The sequence below is a fragment of the Alligator sinensis genome, unplaced genomic scaffold, assembly GCF_000455745.1.
Source record: "Alligator sinensis unplaced genomic scaffold, ASM45574v1 scaffold1432_1, whole genome shotgun sequence".
In the NCBI taxonomy this organism is placed as follows: domain Eukaryota; kingdom Metazoa; phylum Chordata; order Crocodylia; family Alligatoridae; genus Alligator; species Alligator sinensis.
The window spans coordinates 226,075-247,770 of NW_005843197.1; the positions used below are offsets into that span (position 1 = coordinate 226,075).

At 43.8% G+C, this 21,696-nt stretch overlaps 1 protein-coding gene across 1 annotated transcript in view; it reads left to right on the plus strand.

Moving 5' to 3' along the window:
• LOC102371007 (coiled-coil domain-containing protein 73-like) overlaps nt 1-21,696 on the plus strand; it is a gene marked incomplete at its 3' end in the record, with an annotated part of 73,737 nt that overhangs the window by 28,258 nt on the left and 23,783 nt on the right. The window contains exons 3-4 of the mRNA XM_006037925.1: nt 505-579; nt 5,369-5,407. Of these exons, the coding sequence (XP_006037987.1) occupies nt 505-579; nt 5,369-5,407 (114 nt within the window). The remainder of the gene's footprint in view (nt 1-504; nt 580-5,368; nt 5,408-21,696) is intronic.

The window sequence follows — 21,696 nt, forward strand, 5'->3', positions numbered from 1 at the left end:
ACGAGCAGTAAAGTATGATTGGATCTAATGTGCAATCCCACAATTGTGCCTCCTGCCATGCACATGTGGCGTGGCAGGGAGCATGATTATATGGATCATGCATTAGATCCAATCACGCTGTTAGTTGCATGTATAGAGTCATAAGAATATGTATCTATATAGTTCTGGCTTTGTTATTCAGTAGGTTTGTTCAAAACTAGTATAACTTGTTAAATGTTTGTTTGTGCCATGAGTTTCTCTATCCAGTGAGACTTCACAATTTCCTAACTATTTCTATGTGGTAAAGATGCACCATTTTTTTTAGTGTTGATTTTTTAAATCAGTTTTCTCCATATTCCAAGTAATAATTTAGCTCCATTACATGGTTATTTTGCATATGGGTTGTTGTCCATAATAAAGAATCTATCACAATAAAAGATTACTTTCCTAATATTCTAGGTTGACGATATTTTGTCATATTGATTCTCTTTTTTCAAATACTAATGTACACCTTTTGGTTTAAAGGGAAAATATCAACTTGTTGTAGAAACAAAAGAAAAGGAAATTGATGGTCTGAAGGAAATATTAAAAACATTACAGGTAAAAATCATGGTAAACTACTGACTTAAATTATTTTAGCGTCAGTTAAGTGGGAAGTTGGTTATTTTTATAGTTCTTTATTTTTAAACTGGGTCTTTTCCAATATTGTCTTTTTCTAGTACAGGTGCACCTTGCCTTCCAATATATAAGTTCAGTTGCTCCTTTAGTTTCTTTTTAGTAGTTTAAACTTACTGTTACTCAGCAGTTGAACTTGCTGTTGTAGTTCAGTGATAGAATCCTTGTCTACCTTGTGGGTTTGATTTCCAGGTAAGCATATAACCAAGCCATGGAGGCACTAAATGTCTGGACTCAGTCTGGCCTTTGGATTCTGGCTCAATGGTCTAAAGAGGGAATGGAAGGTCTGGGCAATCTCCACTCTATACTCCTGCCTAAGCTTGTGCATCAAAGGTTCTAGTGACCTCTCAAGCACACATCATGATCCAGAAGGATCAATGGATGCATACTATTTGGAGGGTGCGTCTACACATGCCCCTATGGTGCTGTTGTTACTGCGCCATCATTTAGTACTTCCATTAGAAAGTACTAAATGACAGTGCAATAACAGTTGTTACTACACTGTGGTGGTGGTGCACGGTTATTTTTAGCTGTTATGCTGCCTTAGCGACTCACTATAGTGAGGGAGTGAATAGTTACGGTGATGTAGCTGCAGCATCACAGTTTGTTCCCACCAACACTAGGTCGCCATAGCACATTACTATGGTGGCATAGTGCCTTGTGTAGATGTGCCCACAGGTTGTCTAATTTAGCCCTTCAGGAAAAGGTCCTCCTCCTGCAACGATATCTGGGCTAATGATGCTTCTTTATCCAGAGTTTTCATCTTTTTCTTCCTTATTGGCTGCAGAGGAATAAAACAGATCCTTTCCCTGCCCTGTCTGGAAGATTCAGTTTGGGGCCTCTAAAATGCAGGTGCCCTGATTGGGTCTCAATCCCACACTCCTTTTTTTGTGTGCCTTTTGTCCTTTCCCTAATCATATCCATGGTATCCCTTTATTCTATGACTTGCAAACAGTCCTGCATCAGACAGGCTTTTAACTTGCTCTGACAAACCCTCTATTCACACTGAGAAAACTTATTGCTGTTTGGAATTAGGATAAACTATACTTTTTGAACTGTATTACAACATTTTACCTTGTCTACATACGGCATTGCACTGGTGTAGCTATAATAGTAGCTGGTCACCATTGCTGAAATTAGGGGAAATCTCCAGACAAGACTTATAACAAATTATATTGGGAGTTGACTAGTGATAACCTTGTTCTTAAAGAACGTTAAGAAAGTCAAACGTTTAGAGAGTAGGGAATTTTTTTTAAAGGAGAGAATTCATGGTATTGTCATATGCTGCAGAATGTCAGATTTTGCCAGTTTCTAATTATTTTCCTGATTTTGCCTGAGTGGGCCAGTCATTTTTTCCACTCTTGGAAGCAAAATAGTTACGTTACAATTTAAAATTAAATGGAAGGAGACTTTTCAGCAAGATTGGGGGCATATGCTTTACTAGAATTTTTCCAGTGAACCTAACATTTAACATTTTTTAAAGTGACTTTGGCTTTTATTCCAGTATTACTGAGATTAAGCTCTTCATTCCTACCTTTTACACTTAATGGTAAGAATTTTTTAAAGATTCTTAGTAGTGTGGCTTTACTTCTTTCACTGCTTGGAAACCTCCTTCCACTATTTTTAAGTCAGAATAGTAAATCAAATTGTGGTTGTACTTTTAGAAATGTTAAAAGATTACATAAAATTCAGTTGGTACCTGACTTATGAATCTGAAGAAATTCAGAAAGACAATTACTCTAGAATTGCATGGGCCAATGTATCTTAAGGAGGTGAGATGGCACCCTTCCATTACAGCATCCTCACTTAACATGCTGGTGACATCCTTCTGGACAGTGACCACTAAAATATTGCTGCTGTATATGCAAAAGTAATATCTGATCATACAAGAGTTTTAAAAGTTTCAGATTAGTGCTGGCAAGCATGGGTACATGAAATTATTTATGGATAGACTTCCAGATTCTGCATATTATAGCTCCTTTATATTATATATATTGCACAGCACATTATTCATACACACGTAAACATCAGGTATGTATGTATCTGTGTGTGTACATATATATATAATTAAAGTGTTAGTTGGTAGATACACAGATTCATTAGTTTCTTATTATGGCTTAGTCTTACTTTTTTCTGTAAGATTGTCTGTCAAATTTGAAAGTATTTATAATTTTACTGAACAGTGATTGCTCAGATTTCTTCAGCTAGTGCTAGAGGCCCTTAAAAATCCTTAGGTTTTATTATATGCTCAAACTAATTGGCTAAAAATGTGACTAAAACTGTCCATATGAATGAAACTCCAAATCAGACTGCAAATCACTTATTTCTCTTTTTGAGAAAGGTGAGACAGTTAATTCCTAATAATGGACCTCTAAAGGAAAGAGAATACATTTTAAATTTCCTGTTTGAATTATTCTGGCTTCTTCTCTGTCTGACTGTGATTCAGCACAGTACATTTGCTGAAGTGCTCTGATGAATCAGAGCTGTGTGTATGAGGACTGGAGTATTTCCTTGATAATTTTGCCTATGCTAATTTAGACTAAAATCATTTCCTAAAGTGAGATTAAGTAAATAAGTGAGGCAACATGAACCAATGATATGTGGATGGAGAAAATTAGAAGCTAATTGTGGCACAAGGCAGAATTAAATTGAGATCATCTGGAACCATTTTTAATGCCACTTTTTGAAAGTAGTAACTACAACAGTTGTAGATGTTTTAATGACTTATCTTGATGTTTATATAGGACTCCTTGTATTACCTTGAAGGCCACCTTTTAATTATGAGTAACTTCTTAATGTTTTGCAAGAAGTTCATTTGTTTATATTAGATTTCTCTTTTCAGTACATAGGACTGAGTAATAAAAAACATTTTTGCTGATATTTGTTACATATTTTGTTCTTATTAATGTTCATTTATAAATAGATTGGTTTCTTTTAGTGTCATAATCTACATATTTAATCATTTGGTTAATGTTGAGAGTATTTTAAAAGCAAAAGAAATTCTTCCACATGGCTGGTCTTCTGTGCAAAAGCTGCAAGGATTTGTTTTGCCTTGTTCAAACCATGACATAGCCCAGGTGATGTATAGTGTACCTCATGGTCTGCTGAACATGATACATGGCCAGCAAGAGTAATAAAGGTTCTGCTGGCTTTTCTTAAGTAAGATAAACTGAAATAAAAAATGTTCACATTATGTTTAAAGATATGATTTAAATTTACCAAAGCAAGGAAGTTCAGAGTTCAGGTTAAATTTCCTTAATCCAGCTTGTTATACTTGAGTGTAACAGCACAATAGGGTTCAGTCTTTGGATCCAGTAAGTTCTGCTCTGTGCATTGCTCAAGAGGACAGGAGGTCATAATACTGGCTATAAACCACCTTTATGCTCTACTGATCTTTGGCCAGCTTCAGTCCTGGCATGACTTAGGACAGCCTCTGCTACCCACAAACAGATTCACTAATAAAAGGAGATCTAAAAAGGGACAGGGGACAGACAGGAAAACAGTGCAGATGTGTAGGAGGAACACAAGAAACTGGAAAACAAGTGGGGAGGGGAAGAAAGTAAAGGGAAGAAGAAATACTATGAGGAGCTAACATACATAGAGGGAAAAAGGCAAAATAAGAGGAAAAGAGGATTGGAAATTAAAGGGGAAGAATAGAAAAGGAGTTTCCAGATCAGTTCTGGGATCCTAAGTATGAATTCTTAATACCTTTAACTTCTGCATTCTTTTCTTTAAAACATTTTTGCTCAAGGTTATAACCTAGCAGTCTTATTTCTTGAAGTGCTGAAATTCCATGTTAAATTAATTCTTTGTTCTCTAGACTTAATTCTTCTATACAGAACATATTTTTGCACAAGGTTCACACAACACAGCTCTTTTTTTCCCTTTATGATATCTGAAGAGCACCTCCTATTTGCAGCCATTAACTGAGAATGCAAATCTTGAGATCTTGCCGAAATATCACTGAATTCAAGATTCCCATTGATATCAATGAAATTCCATAGCAGATACTGATAGAATGGAAAGTATTGTATTAATTGTGAAACTCGCATATGAAATCACAATTACTAAAGGATGCAAAATATGCACCAAAATATTTCATAGACAACAGCAGCTGACATTTTTACATTTGGGCACTGAACCTGGATTTTAATGCTGTTAAAATATACAAAGACACTTTATGAAACAGCACATTATTTTAAGTTGAAGTCCACTTAAACTTATTTTATAAAGCATGAAAGCTACCATTTACCGGGTCAGAGCATAGATCCATCTAGCCTAGTATCCTCTCACACAATGGCAGAAGGTGGATGCTGAGAGGGAGGGTAAACACGGCATGTTCAGAATTTTCTCACCCACTGCTTCTCCCCTACTACAGCTTCTAGCACTGCAGCATTATAAATATGTATCATTACAAAAATGTATGCCTCTTATACGTTAATATATGTTTATATTAGAATTTCTGTGATTTCTTTTGCATCTTTTAGGTATTTCAATAAATTGTAATTTTAATCCTAAAATAAATGAGCCATTATAATCATTGAATTAAAAATGAGGATATTGCTTCACTGGGTTGGCTATAGATGAAGCTAAATCTTTAATGCACATGAAAATACAAAAGGAAAATGTAATATTTGGGCCTTCTTCAAAAAAGATGTGTAAAGAAGAGAGGTTACTACAACTTTAGTTATGTAGCTTTATTTTTTTTTTACAGATTTCAAAATACACTTTACAGAAGAAACTGAATGAAATGGTAAGTAACTGCAAAAACTCTATATCACTGTAGAGGAATGACTCCAAGAATATTTACCATGACAATATAATGTAAGATTGGGAGGGTTATAATGAAAATACTCACAAAATTTAAGAAACAATTATTTGTTAGAATTAACTAAAAAAGAGCATGCATTCCCCAATACATCTCATAAATACTTGTTTTTTCTTCTCTTTAATGTACCCTGACACTTGCAGAATTGTTTATCAAAATGACTTGGCCATCCTAAGAAGGATAATTATCCACTATGTTATATATTTTAAAATAAGCATTTTAGCAAAATGGATAAGGCATTTGGGATTTTTTCCAGTTACTTATTAATTAATTCTTCAGTAGATTCTACATTTCATGCAAGCAGACAAAATAAGGAGAGAGGCAACTTACACCCTCTGACATTGAATATAAATTCATATAGAGTGACAACTTAGTCACTTTGAATCCTGTTATATGTTTTAGAAAGTGAAAGAAAGCAGCAGAAACGTTGCTAGGCTTGATTGAATAAAAGCTGTGAAAATTCTGCTGCTGCTCAACTGGAAAGAATAAAGATAATATTGTCAGACCATTATAAACTGTGATTTTAATTAAGAAGCTCAAAAAACTAGAGTCCAGTTTAGCTTTAAGTACCATGACATTTGTACTGAAAGTCATCTTCAACGCTACAGTGGTTTTACACAAAATATGGTGAAATTGAATAATGTGTCCTTTGACCTGGGAGATAAGGCTACAAGTTAAAGATCAAAGGCAACATAAAATGTGTTTTGTGTGATTTCACTTTTAACTTACATTTGTTTTTACTGATAATCTCAAAAATATTTAAAAAATACAAAATATTGAATTTGCTTATATGACTTCAACTACTGCCTTTTACTGAGATACCATGTTCAATTATTTCATATAGAAGAGAATATTTAAATCACAACACTTTTTGCCTACAAACTAGTGAAGTATATATGCCAGTTTATTATATATATGTGTATGTGTGTATATAAAACTCTTTATATCTCTCTCTATATCTATATCTATATATAGCTTTAATTATTAAGTAATCATTTTTGGATGCGGTCTAAGTGCTGATACACTATGGGTAGAAACAGATGTTACCTGCCATCTTATTTGTGCTGCCATAAAAAAAATTTCGACGGCACAAATGACAAGCCAGTAGACATCTCTACTCTTTGCCACACCACATCAGTGGCATGACAAAAGGTAGCATTAAACAGTGCTGCTTTATTGTGTCTGACATCTATTTGTTCTGGGATGGTAGAGTGTGGGCAGCTCTCAAGCTCTGGGAGCTAGAGAGGCTTGTGCACTGCAGAAATTCTCATGCAAGATCAGGCCCCTCAAGCCTGCAGAGCATCTGCTTAGCTTTCCATTCTTACAGAGATGCACCCAGGGGATTCTAAGGATGCTCTCTATAAGTGGGGAATCATTGGAGTTCCTTGCTTACAAAGACCTGCTCTGGGATCTCCAGGGGAAGTCTCTATAAGTGAAGAAAGGCTGCATCGGTCCCAGCATGGAAGCACAGGATTTGATAATTCCCTGGGTCCCATGCCTCCATGTAGAGACCTGTGCTGATCCATGCTTCTTGTAGAGGCATGGGTCAGTTTGGGTCCCAGTGTTGAGGCATAGGGTGCTGGAAATCCTCTGGCTCTCAAGTCACCCTGCTCATCCTTGTCAGGACCCATGCCAACCCATGTTTCATGTGGAGGAACAGGTCAGCACAGGCCCCAGTGTGGCGGCACAAGGTGCCAGGAATTCCCTTGGTCCTGTGTCACCGTACATTGGGACCTTCATCTCTTGTGCATGACAATGTAGGACAATGGATGATGTGTGTTTCACCCAATAAAGCGGATCAGTTGTCATGACACCTTCATCCACTTGTTTGGTGATGTCTGTTTCTACCCTATGACAGCCTAGTAATTTTCTAGAAGTGTCATGGGGGAAAATTAATAGAATTCCTCTGTTTTTCCTTTCTTTTTTTACTTACTTTGGATGCGTGCTTACTTTATGTAACTCACATACTCCTAGAACCATAATAGGTATATATAATTATAAGGAATATATATGAAAATGTATAGAAATTATTTTCCCTGGCTGTCTTTGTCACAGTGGGTTAATTCCTTTAGACTTATGTTCAACTCTTCCAAGTTTACTCCTAGAATAATTCAACTGCAAACAACAGAACTTTTTAGAGAATAAAGGGGAGTAGAGTTGTGATCACTGGGCACATCTACACATGCATTAATATACTTTAGTTAATAAGCATTAAATCTAGTACCTCTGGGCACTTTTACATGGGCTCCAGGGGTGGGGGAGCAACGCTTTAATTAGAGTGGCTCCAAGAGCCACTGTAATTAAAGCACCTCAGCATCTCATGTATCAGCGTCCCCATGCTTCAAAATGGTGGCGGGGGTGCTTAAGCTTTAGCTTTTGATGAGCTTTAGTTCAAGCATCCCTGGTGGCATTTTGAAGCACGGGGACACTGATACACAAGATGCGGAGGCTGGCTAGAACATGGTAATTACTAGGCCTGTGCAAGGCTTTAGAGAGAGCTACGGAGAAGCTTCGGAACACTTCGGGGTCTGAAGCAGCATGTCCGGGTTGAAGCGCTGGCCTTATTAGGCTTCCCAAAGCGGTTCGGAGTTTCCAAAGTGCTTCAGAGCTACCTCAGAGCCACCTCGGAGATCTGGCCATAGGGTATAATGGGGAAGCAATCAAATATCTATAACTTTGTTGTGTTTTGTCCATTTGGATGAAATTTTCAGGGGTAGTAGAATCTGCAGAGAGCATGAAGCTTGCCAAGTTTCAAGAAGATCGGTGCAGGGATTTGGGGGAAACTGCACCCCAAATTCTTGAAAGCAAAACTTCTGTCACGTCTATGTGTTTTGACACAGGGGGGTCAAGACTGCTGGGTTGGTAGCTCTTGCTAAGGCCACAAAGCCTGCCAAGTTTCAAGAAAATCGGTGCAGGGGTTTGTGGGGAGCTGCCCCTCAAGCTGCAATCAAGCAAAACTCATGCCATGGGTGACACTGCATGTGTTAAGGCACAGCGGGGTGACAGCTGCAGCGATTGTGGCCCCTGCTGTGGCCACGATGCCTGCCAGCTATTGAGGAGATTGGTGCAGGGGGGTTCTGGGGCCCTGCACCCCTAGCTGCTGACAGGCAAAACTCGTGACATGGGTGCTTGTGGGACTGTGTCTGTCTTGGGGAGGGGGAGACAGTACCGCAGGCCTGGCTGCTAAGCTACTGTGTTACCAGTTACCACCCAATCATAATTCACTCAGGGACCAGCTCAATACACAGTACCTAGCTAATGTAGCCAGTTAATTGCAATCAATTAGCACCTACAAAACCAGACTAAGGAGAAGAAAGAATCAATACAGACAATCAACTGCCCCAAGACAGACACAGTCAGTCCCACAAGCACCCATGTCACAAGTTTTGCCTGTCAGCAGCTAGGGGTGCAGGGCCCCAGAACCCCCCTGCACAGGTCAAGCAGGGCCAAGGGTAAGGATTCTCTCTGGTTTGGTTTGGTTTGCATAAGCCCTGCAGGTTCTCTTCAAAGCCTCTGAAAGATAAGAGGTGTCCAGATGGTAAAGCCTGGGAAAAGCCACAGGAAGCCAACAAGGAGCTAAGTGGCAGTTTATTTATTTAACTCTGCTTATTTTGCACTTCTTACAAGTACTGGGTGGCCTCCTGGTGTTATCTATTAGCTTCACTGCGGCAGAAGCAAGGGCCAAAGCCAGCAGCAAAAGTAGAAGTGGTCAGCTCTGCTGACATGACCAAGTATGTCTGGCTGTGATCTGCCCAAAAGCTATCCACAACAGTGTACAGGGGGAAGTGTGCTCATCCGTTAAGTATGTAGTGGATGTGTACAAAGGTGGATAGGTTAGTGTAGTTTGGGAGAGCTGGGGTATGTGTAACTAGTCTTACAAAAGCTGTGGGGCTGGGTGCTGGTTAGTGAGAATTCCTTGGTTCTAACATGGGGGATGGGTGGTGGATGGGTCTTTTTCGACGTGGAGGGATGTGGGCAGTGGGGTACCCCAGGGCTCGGTCCTCAGGCCTGCGCTGTTCAACATCTTGGACGAGGGGGTGAAAAGCACCTTATTCAAATTTGCGGATGACACTAAATTGTGGGGAGAAGTGGGCACGTTGGAGGAGAGGGACAGACTGCAACTAGATCTAGACAGGTTACAGGGGTGGGCGGATGAGAACAGGATGGGATTCAATACTGACAAGTGCAAGGTACTGCACCTCGGGAGGAAGAACCAGCAGCATACCTACAGGCTGGAGAATTCCCTTCTAGTCAGCACAGAGGCAGAAAAGGATTTCGGTGTCATTATTGATTCCAAAATGAACATGGGTCGCCAAGGAAGGCTAACTGCACCTTGTCAAGCATCCACAGATGCATCACGAGCAGGTCCAAGGAGGTGATCCTCCCTCTCTATGCGACACTGGTCAGGCTGCAGTTGGAGTACTGCATCCAGTTCTGGGCGCTGTACTTCAGGAGGGATGTGGCCAGCATCAAGAGGGTCCAGAGGAGGGCCACTTGCATGATCAGGGGGCAGCAGGGCAGACCCTATGAGGAGAGGCTAAGGGACCTGAACCTGTTCAGCCTCCACAAGAGAAGGCTGAGAGGGGATCTGGTGGCCATCTATAAACTGGCCAAGGGGGACCAGCAGGCTATAGGAGAGTCCCTGTTCCCCCATGCACTACCAGGAGTAACGAAGAATAACAGCCATAAGTTGACTGAGAGTAGATTCAGGTTAGATATCAGGAGGCACTACTTCACAGACAGGGCAGCTAGGATCTAGAGCCAACTTCCAAGGGAAGTGGTGCTCACTCCTACCCTGGGGGTCTTCAAAAGGAGGCTAAATAATCACCTAGCCAGGGTTGTTTGACCCCAGCATTCTTTCCTGCCCATGGCAGGGGGTTGGACTTGATGACCTGCTCAGGTCCCTTCCGACCCTACCTACTATGAAATTATGTCACAAGTTTTGCTTGTCCGCTGCTTGAGGTGCAGTTCCCCCCAAGCCCCTGCACTGATCTTCTTGAAACTTGGCAGGCTTTGTGGCCTCAGTAAGAGCTACCACCCCTGCAGTTTTGAACCCGCTGTGCTGTAACACATAGATGTGACCAGAGTTTTGCTTTCAAGAATTTGGGGTTCAGTTCCTCCCAAGCCCCTGCACCGATCATCTTGAAACTTGGCAGGTCCCCCACAAACCCCATACTCACCCACACCCCACATATCCACACCCACATCCTCCCTCACCCCACCCCCCTATCCACCTCCCACAGGCACATCCACACCTGCCTCCACACACCCACAGGCCCCCACAAACCTATATCCATGTTCTCCACCCTCTCTCAATGTACAGGAGTAAGACTTAATTTTAAGCTATTGTATAATCACCTCTGTATACACTACACAACCACATGTAAATCAGGACAAAACTATTTTTTGAAATTAAATTAATGAGTGTTGTAGAGGTTCAATTTTTAGAATATAATTTAGTAATTTTCTGGTTCTGAGATGGCAAAACCCCTTGCTGAAAGGAGTATTTTTGCGGGCAAGGGGAGGGACTTCTTATGGCAAAGGTCAGGGGTTATGGGGTGAGACTTCTGGTCAGAAAATGGCAACCAGGGGGTATGGCACCTGTCAAGGGGGTGGGGCTACCAATGTGGCCCTCGACAGCTGGCAAAAGCTCATTAAGTGGCCCTCCACTCAAAATAATTGCCCACCCCTGCTATAAGAGGATCACCGTAAAGCATGGGTGTCCAGCTCCTAAGCCCCCAGGGGCCACACCACCAGGGGCCTTATGTCGCACAAACTGAACCAGGCATGCTGCATAGACTTTCCCCTCCCCCACTACACTGGATGCTCCTCCCACTGCTGCACTGAACAGACACATGCGAGCATGATCCCCTCCCACTGCTGCAACACCCCCCTCACTGCTGTCCCATACGGACCTAATAGCATGATCTCCCCTGCTACAATTTGGCCACTCATCACTGCCCTAAATAGGTACAGTCTCTCTGCATGCAATGCTGATCTCCCATCTCCTAGTATAGCCCTGGACTCACCCTCAGCTCTCCATGCTTCATAAATGGATTTTGATCAATCTCTATGGATAATTTCCCTATTATCTTGCCTATGAAGAAAGGAAGGGGCAGCTGGAGGAGGAAGGTGAAGCTTAGAGACTCCAGCTGCTGTTGCAGCTTGAGTCATGGGGGAGCTGCACCTGAGTGAGAGCCCAGGGGCTGCATGGGCCACTAGTTGAACAGTCTGGCCTTAGAGTAGAGGTCTGGTAATGTAGAGTAGACATGGCAGGGCTGCCACCTGTCTGTAAATTTACAGATGTTTTGTAACATCGCCTGTCCATAAATTCTGTAAGAATAATTGGGTCTCCTTAAAAATAAGAAAACCTGATCTCATTTCAAGATTTGTTGCCTGAATGATGCTACATTCAGGCATTGATGCTGGACAGAGAGAGAAGAAGCAGTGCCACTTGGGTCATGTACACAAGTGCAGGCACCCTGTCGGGGAGGCACTCTAGCTCATGGTGCTTTAAACAAAGTACCATGAGTTAGAGCACCATTGAACCCAACAGGCATTCACCTGTTGGGTGGAGGGGGTCATAACCTGCCTGCACTGGGCTTAGCCAGCTGGCAGGGCACTCCAAGAGGCTGCCAGACTGTCCATTCCACCAGCCATGCCCCTGCACCTGCTGGCAACTGTCAGCAGTGGTTGGGGGAGAGTGATGGAACCCCCTTGCTGTGTGTGACCCTCCAGATACCCCAGCTCTGTTTCCCCCATCCTTCACCCCAGCTACAGGTGCAGCAGCCTCTGCAGCTGTCAAGATGCTTGTGGAGCTTTGTGAGCTGTACTGGTGCTTGCACGGGAGAGCAACAGCTTAGCCCTGACCCCAGGGCTGTTACAGAGAGGAGACAGAAAACTTCTGTCTCCTCCCTGCATAGTGGGGGAGGGAGGTGGGGTGGGGAAAGGGAGTGCCCCCTCCCCCCACCCCCCCCACAGCTACCCCTGCTGGAGTCTTGGGGAGAGTTGGGCTAGGCCCATGAAGCGGGGAGGCTCCCTTCCTCCCCTGGCTCCCTGTGTGAGAGTCTTGACAGCAGCAGAGGCACTTGTTTGTTACATTGTAGCTGTACAGAACTCTAGAGGGCCTCATCACACAAAAAAATTAACTTCTGTAAGTGCCCCTGGTGTCCAAGTGGGAGTACTGCTTGGCACCCTATAGTGAACTGTCTATCCAGGCTTTCTGGCTCACTGGAGCCTCTGTCGTTCCTTATGGCCAGGATGGATCCATGGGGCTGGGAGGGGAGGAGGGGCAGAGAATAGTGGCTCTGAGCCAGGGCAGGGAGGTCCAATGGAGGTAAGGAATAGGGTTGGGAAGTGACATGGTGCAGGGTGCTCTCGGGGGTGTCAGACTGTGAAGTGAGTAGGGGACCACTGTGATGGGAGAAGCATGGTGTAAAAATCACTGCTGCAGGTACACACAGTTACCAACGCAAGCACATTTTTTTAACAATAAAAACATGTCAATAAAAAAGTTAGGTTTTCCGTAAAAAGTTTGCAGGGCAAAATATGGCCTATGGGCTGGATCTGGCCTACAGAGGGGCTTTGTCTGGCCTGTGGCAGGTCCCTCAGTTCCGCCTGGCCCAGGCACTGATTGCCTGTGGCATGTCCTGATGCCCCCTGGGCATGCAGTGATGATGGGGTGGCCCTGTGGCTGTCCAGGCAGTCCAGGCAGCAGCAGCTCCTTCCAGCTGCCACCACTGCTGGCCCCAGGCCAATGGTACCAGTGGGGGACCAGTGTACACAACCCTGACCCAGTCTGCCCTGAACCTGCTCTGGACTCACCCACCCAGGCTCAGCAGCAGCAGCAGCTAGGCAGAAACTGTTCCTTGGTGCTGGGGAAAAGCAGCCTCTTCCCCTCACTGCTGCCAAGCCCTTCCTGCTGCAGCCACCTGGAGCCCACACCGGGCTGCGCTGTCTGCACCAGCAGCACCCCTCCTCCAGGCTGCCTAGCAGGGCAGCAGTGGCAATGCAGAGCAGCCAAAGGGCAACACAGAGCAGGCTCCAGGTAGCTACATCAGGAATGGCCTGGGAGTGGTGAGGAGGAAGGACTCCTTTTTCCCCGTGCCAGGAAGCAGGTTCTGTCTGGCTGCCGCTGCTGCTGAGCTGGGGTGGGCAATTCTGGAACAGGCATGGGGCAGACCAGGGTGGGGCTGTGTGCACAGGTCCCTGCCAGTACCATAGGGGTGGGGGGCCAGTGGCAGTGGCAACTGGCGGGAGCTGCTGCTGTCTGGGCTGGCTAGAAAAGTGGTTCAGCCATGGAACCTCCCCAGCCCTGCTGCATGCCTAGGGGGTGGCAGGACATGCCATAGATGGGTGGTGCAGAGGAGGCATACGGTGGGCTGGGTCAGGGCTGTGCATCTGGCTTCTCCACTCCTGCCAGGTTGAGTCTGGAGTGGGCATGGGGCAGGGCTGGGGCTGCGCGCTGTTGGCAGTGGTGGGGAGGCGCTGCAGGGTGTTCAGGCTCTGTGCTTTTGTGGGGTGGGGGTAGGTGCTGACTGACTCAGGGGGTGTGCACAGGGGACTCCCATGCACCGTACCCACAAACCCTCTTCCACAAATCCCACAACCACACCCTCCCCCACAAAAAAATCACATACCCCACACTCAACCCAAGATGGCAAACTCCTGTTACCAAAAGAAGTACTACCATGGACAAGGGAAGGGTCTTCTGGTGGCAAAGGTCTTGGGAAGGGGCAGGACTTCTGGTCCCAAGATGTCAACAGGGGGATGGAGCACCTCTCAAGGGGCGGGGCTACCCTTGCAGCCCTTTACAGCTCACCAAAACTCGTTAAGCAGCCCTCCAGCCAAAATAATTGCCTGTCCCTGAGATAGAGGGAAGGATTAGAGAAAAGGGATGACTACCAGTTCTTTCCTACATATCTTGATCCTCATCTACCTTATTAGCCCCTTGGACAGTTGATCATGGGTTACAGAAGCACAAATATAATTCTTGTTCATCCTCCTTGAGCTTTAATATTTTATCCCTAGTCATATATGAGGAACTGGGCCAAGAGTTTTAGGTTGTTCCTCCACTCAAGTTTCCCTGTGCTGTTTGAAATCTAAACAAACAACATGGTATTAATGTATGAGAAGCAAAGCATAATGCTAAATGAACATTACTAATGTTAATTTATAATGCTAAATAATACTAATAAATAAATAATAAATAGTATTTATAAATATTTATAAATGTTTATTTATTTTAAATTTTATAACTAAACATATAAACAAATAAATAATAAATAATGCTAAATAATCATTTATAATAGTAAATGAACCCTAATGTACAGCAGAGAGTTTAAACTGAGGAGGGAAGCAAAGAAACTAACATGCTGGAAGCTTTTGAGCTGTAGAAACTGGTGCTTTGCTTTATGTAATTTGTCTGTGGAGTGTTTATTTTTATAGCAAATCATATTGTTGAACATGGTTTTTTAAACCACAAATTGATCCACTTCTCGATATTTGAGAAGTAAGTGTACATTGGGGTAAGAGGCTGGCAAACTGTAGAGACTGCAAACAGTCACATAAAGGGGCACCATCACAAAATCTGCCCTTCAGGCAGGGGGCTGGGCCCAATGAACTTACAAGGTCCCTTCTAGCCCTAATGTCTATGAAATCTATAAAACAGTATAACTTTATTTTCCAGGCTAAGTGATACAAAAAAGTAGAGTGTAAATAGTGAAAAATAAATTATCTCAAAATTGTTTTATTCTTAATAGTCTCAGATATTAATAGCAATAAGGAATCTTGATCAAAATGCAAATTTCATTTTCATAGTGTCTTTTAGAATCAATCCACCACTGTATTTTCAGCTGAAAAAACAACATTTTTAATGGATACTGCATCTAAAAATTAAGAAAATAATCATTTTAAGGGGAAAAAATGGCAGGAACTACTTTATAAGCCATTGTTTTCTTTTTTGGGGAACCTGTTCCCCTAAGCAAATGGATTTTGATATGGATAATTTCCCCATTATCTTGCCTCACATCCCCTGTCACAGCAACTCCTGTTTACCTCAGATTCTAGCCTCACAATTCCCATCTTGTGTTTTTACTGCAAAATCTCTGACTAATGATTCAATTCCTTGCATATTCCTCAGATGTGAGCAATTAACTTCCGCCTTTTCTCAGGAAGTCTCCTGATCCTGAGCTATCTTTCTGGCCTAGTTCCACTAAGAAATCACTCTGCCCCAGCAAACCACATGGCCATAATTAATTTCACTCCCCATCCCAGTTTATCTTTATTACAGGTAAAGGGCACAGCAATCATTCCTTCTCATGGAGTATTAGACTTTAGGATGTAAAAGTGAGATTCCATGGATTCCTACTTCAGCTCCAGGATCTCACCACTTCTGTTTTGCAAGCTTGCTTCAGATTTCCTTTATCTTGTGTTCAGAGGAGGAGCATTTTAAGACTGAGATTTTAAGGCCTCTTTGCCAAGGGCAGAATATTGCCCTTCAAGGCAGTAGCAAGCCAGACTGCTTTATTTTATTGGGAATAAAGCAAGTTCTTCTTCGTCACCAGAAGGCATATGTGGCAAATGGCAAACTGTCCAAATAGCTAATCCAAAGACAGCTTTTTTTTGATGGTATAGCTCATGGTCAGGCAATTATTCTGACTGGAGGGCTGCTTAATGAGTTTTGGTGAGCTGTTGAGGGCTGCAAGGGTAGCTCCTCCCCCTTGTTGCCATCTTGGGACCAGCAGTCCCGCCCCCTAACCCAAGACCTTTGCCACTGGAAGACCCTCCTCTTGCCCCTGGAAGTACTCCTGTTGGGAAGAGGCTTTGCCATCTTGGAACCAGAAAAAAAAATTATATATTAAAAATCAAACATCCACGATAAGATATTTTAATTTTATTCAAAAAAAAATGTTTGTCCTGATTTGTGTGTGTTTGTGTTGTGTGTATATAGAGGTGATTGCATAATAGCTCAAAATGCAATCTTACTCTTGCATATTGTGGCGGGGGGAAGGTTGGGGGTATGGGTGGGTGGATATAGGGTTTGTGGGGGTGTGTGGGTAGGTTTGGGTGGGTCTTTGTGGGGGGGCTGTGGGTGTGTGTATGTATGTGGGGTGTGGGAAAGGGTGTGGGAGTATGTGTGGATGTGGGTGGGTAGGTATGAGGGGTTTGTGGGTGTGTGTGTCGGGCGCATGGGGGAATGTGGGCGCATGTGTGTGGTGGGGCATTTTCACATAGCAGTGAGTGGGCCTCCCTCCAGAGGTGCGAGGTTGTGTGTGTGCCTGGAGGTGCAGGGTTTGTGGGGATGTGTGAGGGAGGGTGTGGTTGGTTGTGGTGTTTGTGGGGTGTGTGATTGTGTGTGGGGGAGGGTGTAGTTGTGGGGTTTGTGGGGTGAGGGTTTGTGGGTATAGTGGGGTGTGCATAGGACCCCCCCATGCATACCCCCCTGAGCCAGTCAGCACCTGCCCCCACTTAGCAACAGCCTGGAGCCTGTGTACCTTGCGGTGCCTCTCTGCCACTGCCTCACCCCACACCTGCTCTGGACTCACCCTGGTGGGAGTGGAGCAGCCAAAACCTGCACGCACAGCCCTGACCCAGTCCGCCCCATACCTGCTATGCACCACCTACCCATGGCGCATCCTGCCACCTCCTGGGCAAGCAGTGGGCTGAGGCAGCTCTGTGGCTGGATTGCCTTTCTAGGCAGCCCAGGTGGTGGCAGCTCCTTGCAGCTGCTGCCACCACTGGCTCCAGCCCTGTGGTATCAGCAGGGACCCATGCGCACATCCCCAACCCAGCCCACCCTGCGCCTGCTCCGTACTCATCTGGCCAGGCTCAGCAACAGCAGCAGAGGCAACAGCCAAGCAGAAACTGTTCCTCAGTGTGGGAAGAGTGGCCCCTCCCCATCACTGCTGCTGGGCCCTTCCTGCTGCAGCTGTGCAGAGCCCATGGGTTGGACAAAGCCCCTCTGTGGGTTTGATCCAGTCTGCGGGCTGTATTTTGCCCACCCGTGGTATAGCTGTTATAGCCACAATAGGACAAGTTAAGTTTATGTCAATGTAAGTTGAACTTCTAGCCTGCTATACTATAGGCTAGAAGTTCAACTTATGTTGACATAAGCTTAGCTTGTCCCATTGTGCCTATTTCTAAATACAAGAGATACTCATAAGAGAAAAGATAAGTATAGACTGCTGAATGTTATACCACAAATAAATTGAGAGAAGTGGCCCAGTGGTCCTGCTGCCACAATTTTAGGCAATAAGGAATAGAATCAAATGAATAAAACCTAAAAACTGAGAGGAAATCCCTGGCATATTTACCTCATCTTGGTAACTACACTATTACTGAAGACAAAACCATGGACTAGACTGGTTAAAAGTAGTACTTGATAAACCATATGGCCCAATATGGTATATTTGTCCCTGAAGCTTTACTTTGTTGTATACTACGTTTAAGCAAATCGAGTGTTTACACATCTAAGCTGACATATTACCTAGTCAAACCATTTCCTTGGATCAATTATATCAGCAAGAAGCACCTCAGAGGTCAGTTAGTTTAGGCTTAACTGCTTTTGTCCACCCTGCCTGGAGCAGAAGAAACATTTGTATCTCACCTCCTAACTCTTATACATGATTGAATTACACTTGGTAGAAAAAGGTAAATATTAAGTGTCTCATTAAGTTTGTTTTCTTATTTTTTGTTGGTTAGATTAGCATCCTTAGCCTTAGTTAAATTTAGTTGTTTGGAGGATTTTTCCACGCTAACTTAAGTAAAGGTTTAGGAAAGAGAGAATTATATGAAAATTCATAGGCTGAATAGTTGAGAGTGATTTTTATAAGTGGTTGCTGTTTCTTTACCTGTTCTTCAATTATGTATTTCTGTTTGCTATAGTGTGTTTAATTTCATACCTTATAAAACATGAAAAATTTGTATTGCATATGCTATTTTGATAGTCTTATATTGGACATTTCTTCTGATTACTGTTAGCTTTTACTATACTTTGATGCTTGGGCATGCATTGCATTTGTTAGCTTACAAGAAGGGAGCCCAACAAAAGCCAAATGCATTGGGCGAAATCACTCCATGTAACTCTACCAAATTTAAAAAGGGATGAATTTGGCCAAGCCTTTTAAAAATTTATTTTACTGTCTTCCTTTTTTGTGGGTTAAGAAATGCAATATATGTTCAAGTAAATTAATGAAGTTACACAGGGATTCATTTGAAATAAGATAGGAACAAAAGTGGGAAAAAATCATCAAAAAGAATAAAGCCTAAAAAGCAAAACAGACAAATAAAGTGTTTAGAATATCTCAAGAAAGGAATAAAAAGTGATAATATAACTGTATTAAAATAAATCAAGCATACCCATCACATTTTCTACCGTTTTGCATTTTCTTATCAGAAAACAAGAAAATGGCTATAGATTCAGTACTGAATATTATTAATGAAGTAGAAAAGTGTCCATATAAGGATCACCTTACTATCAGCTTAGTATTCCATAGTTTAAAAACAATACACTTAAAACTGATAAAAGAAAATATATATTACATAATGAATAATTACTGATTGCCACAAGATATTACTCATCAGTAGAATTAAAGCAAAGTGTTAACTCAGGTTAGTAGAATTAAAACAAAAGATATTTATATGGATAATTTGAAAATTCACAATTAGATAATTTAAAATAAACATTCATATGGGATATAATACACCATGTTTTAGTAAAGGAAAAACTAACTGGGAGCAGTTAGGAAGAAATTTGTCTAGTGTGTGGCTGTTCCCTAATTACCTGTTAAAAGGTTTTCTGCATTTTCCTGTGAAGCACCTGGTACTGAGTTGCATTTGTTTCAATATCTTGATCTGTGGGCCTAACTTTATTTTTTGAGTAGTGGCTCACGTTTTAGCTCAGGCGTGGGCAATTATTTCAGCTGGAGGGCTGCTTAATGCATTTTTGTGAGCTGTTGAGGGCCACAAGAGTAGCCCTGCTCCTTGACAGGTGCTCCACCCCCTGGTCACCAACTTGGGACCAGAAATCCTGACCCTAACCCCTGACCTTTGCTACCAGAAGTCCCTCCCCTTGCTCCACAGAAATAATCCTTTTGGAAGGGGAGGGTTGCCATCTTGGAACCAGAAACACCCCCCCCGCCCAAATCATATACTAAAAGTCAAACATATACTATAACTTATTTTAATTTTATTACAAAAATATTTTGTCATGATTTGTGTTTGCATAGTATATGTAGAGATGATTGCATTAATAACTCAAAAAGACTTACTTTGGTATATTATGTGTGGGGTTTGTGTATATATGTTGGGGGTTCTGGGAGCAGGGTGTGGGTTTGTGGGGTGTGAGGGAGGGTGGGGGGTGTTGGAACCCCCCACAGTCTCCCCACTATGGTGCACAGGCCCTGCTGGCACCACCAGCAGCAACAGACAGCCAGTGCTCGGGGCACTTGTGCCCAGCTCAAGTGCTGCTGCCAGAGGCACATGGCTCTGGCCAGTGCTGCACATGGGGGCAAGGAGTGCAGCCGGGCTGGCCTGCCTCTATCATGCGGGGCTCTGCACAGCGCACATGCAGCTCCCATACTTGCACAACAGCAGGGGAATCCCTTCGTGATGGAGCTGGCTGCCTTCACCACTTCCTGCCACACGGGTACTGGGACTCTGTGGGGAAGCAGAGCCTGGGGCTCCCCTCCACTTCCGGCGGAGCAGGGAAGGATCTGCGCAGCAGGGAGTGGTGAAGGCAGCAAGCTCCATCATGTGGGTCTTCCCTCAGTGGCGCACAAGTGGAAGAGCTGCACGTGTGCTGCACAGAACCCTGCGTGGTAGAGGTGGGCCATCCTGGCTGCACTTCTTTCCACCACATGCAGCACTGGCCAGAGTTGCATGCTGCCACGAGCACCCTGAGGGCCTGCTGCCTACTGCTGACTTGGCCAGGCCCTTCCACACAAAAGAGTGGAAACAAGGCGCAATACGGTATGTTTCAGGTAGGGTGTATATGTGGGTGCCTTGTTCCCACCCTCGTGGGCAGAAGGGCTGGGTGGGGGACAATTAGTTGGTGGGCACCTGTGGTCCAAGTGAAATTGCCTGGCAGGACAGATCCAGCCCATGGGCCATATTTTTCCAGCCCTTGTTTCAGCTGCTTTCTTTAGAAGACACAACGTATTAAAGTCCATGACTACTGTTTAGAAGTAATTGATGATTACTTATGCCAGACAAGAAAGCTGATATTTTTAACAGTTTCTTTGCCTCTGTTTTCTTGAACAGGGACTGGGATATCCCACCTACCAGAGGTAGGGACAATCTCAGGGATAGCTCTGTCAGGCCTTCAGTCAGTGCCGATGTAGTTAGGGATCTTCTGGAAGGGCTAGACATTTTTAAATCTGCAGGTCTAGATGCCTTCCACCCAAGGGTGTTGAGGGAGCTGGCAAGGGTCATCGCAGAGCCCTTGACCCGGCTATATGAGCATTTGTGGTCATCTGGCCAGGTGCCGGGGGATTGAAAACTTGCTAATGTGGTCCCAATTTTCAAGAAAGGGAGGAAGGAGGACCCAAGTAACTATAGGTCGAAGTGAGGCCTGTAAGCCTTACCTCGGTGCTTGGGAAGATCTTGGAGAGAATCATCAAGGAGCACATCTGTGGGGGGCCTGCAGGGGAGATCATGCTCAGGGGCAATCAGCATGGGTTCATCAAAGGCAGGTCCTGCCAGACCAACCTGATTGCCTTTGATGACCAAGTAACTAAATCCTTGGATGATGGTGTTGCTGTGGACATAGTCTTTCTAGACTTTAAGAAGGCCTTTGACACTCTCTCTCACCCCATCCTCATCAATAAATTAAGCGACTGTGGCATTGATGCCTACACAGTTGGATGGGTAAAAAATTGGCTGATGGGGCACACCCAGAGAGTAGTGGTGGACGGGTTGTACTCAACCTGATGAGATGTGAGCAGTGGGGTACCCCAGGGCTCGGTCCTCGGGCCCGCACTCTTTAACATCTTCATCAGCAACTTGGACGAGGGGGTGGAAAGCACGCTGTCCAAGCTTGCTGATGACACTAAGATGTGGGGCGAGGTGGACACACTTGAAGGGAGAGAGAGGCTGCAACTAGATTTAGACAGACTACAAAAGTGGACAGACAAGAATAGGATGGGGTTCAACGTAGACAAATGCAGGGTGCTGCACCTTGGAGAAGGAATCCACAGCATACATACAGGCTGGGG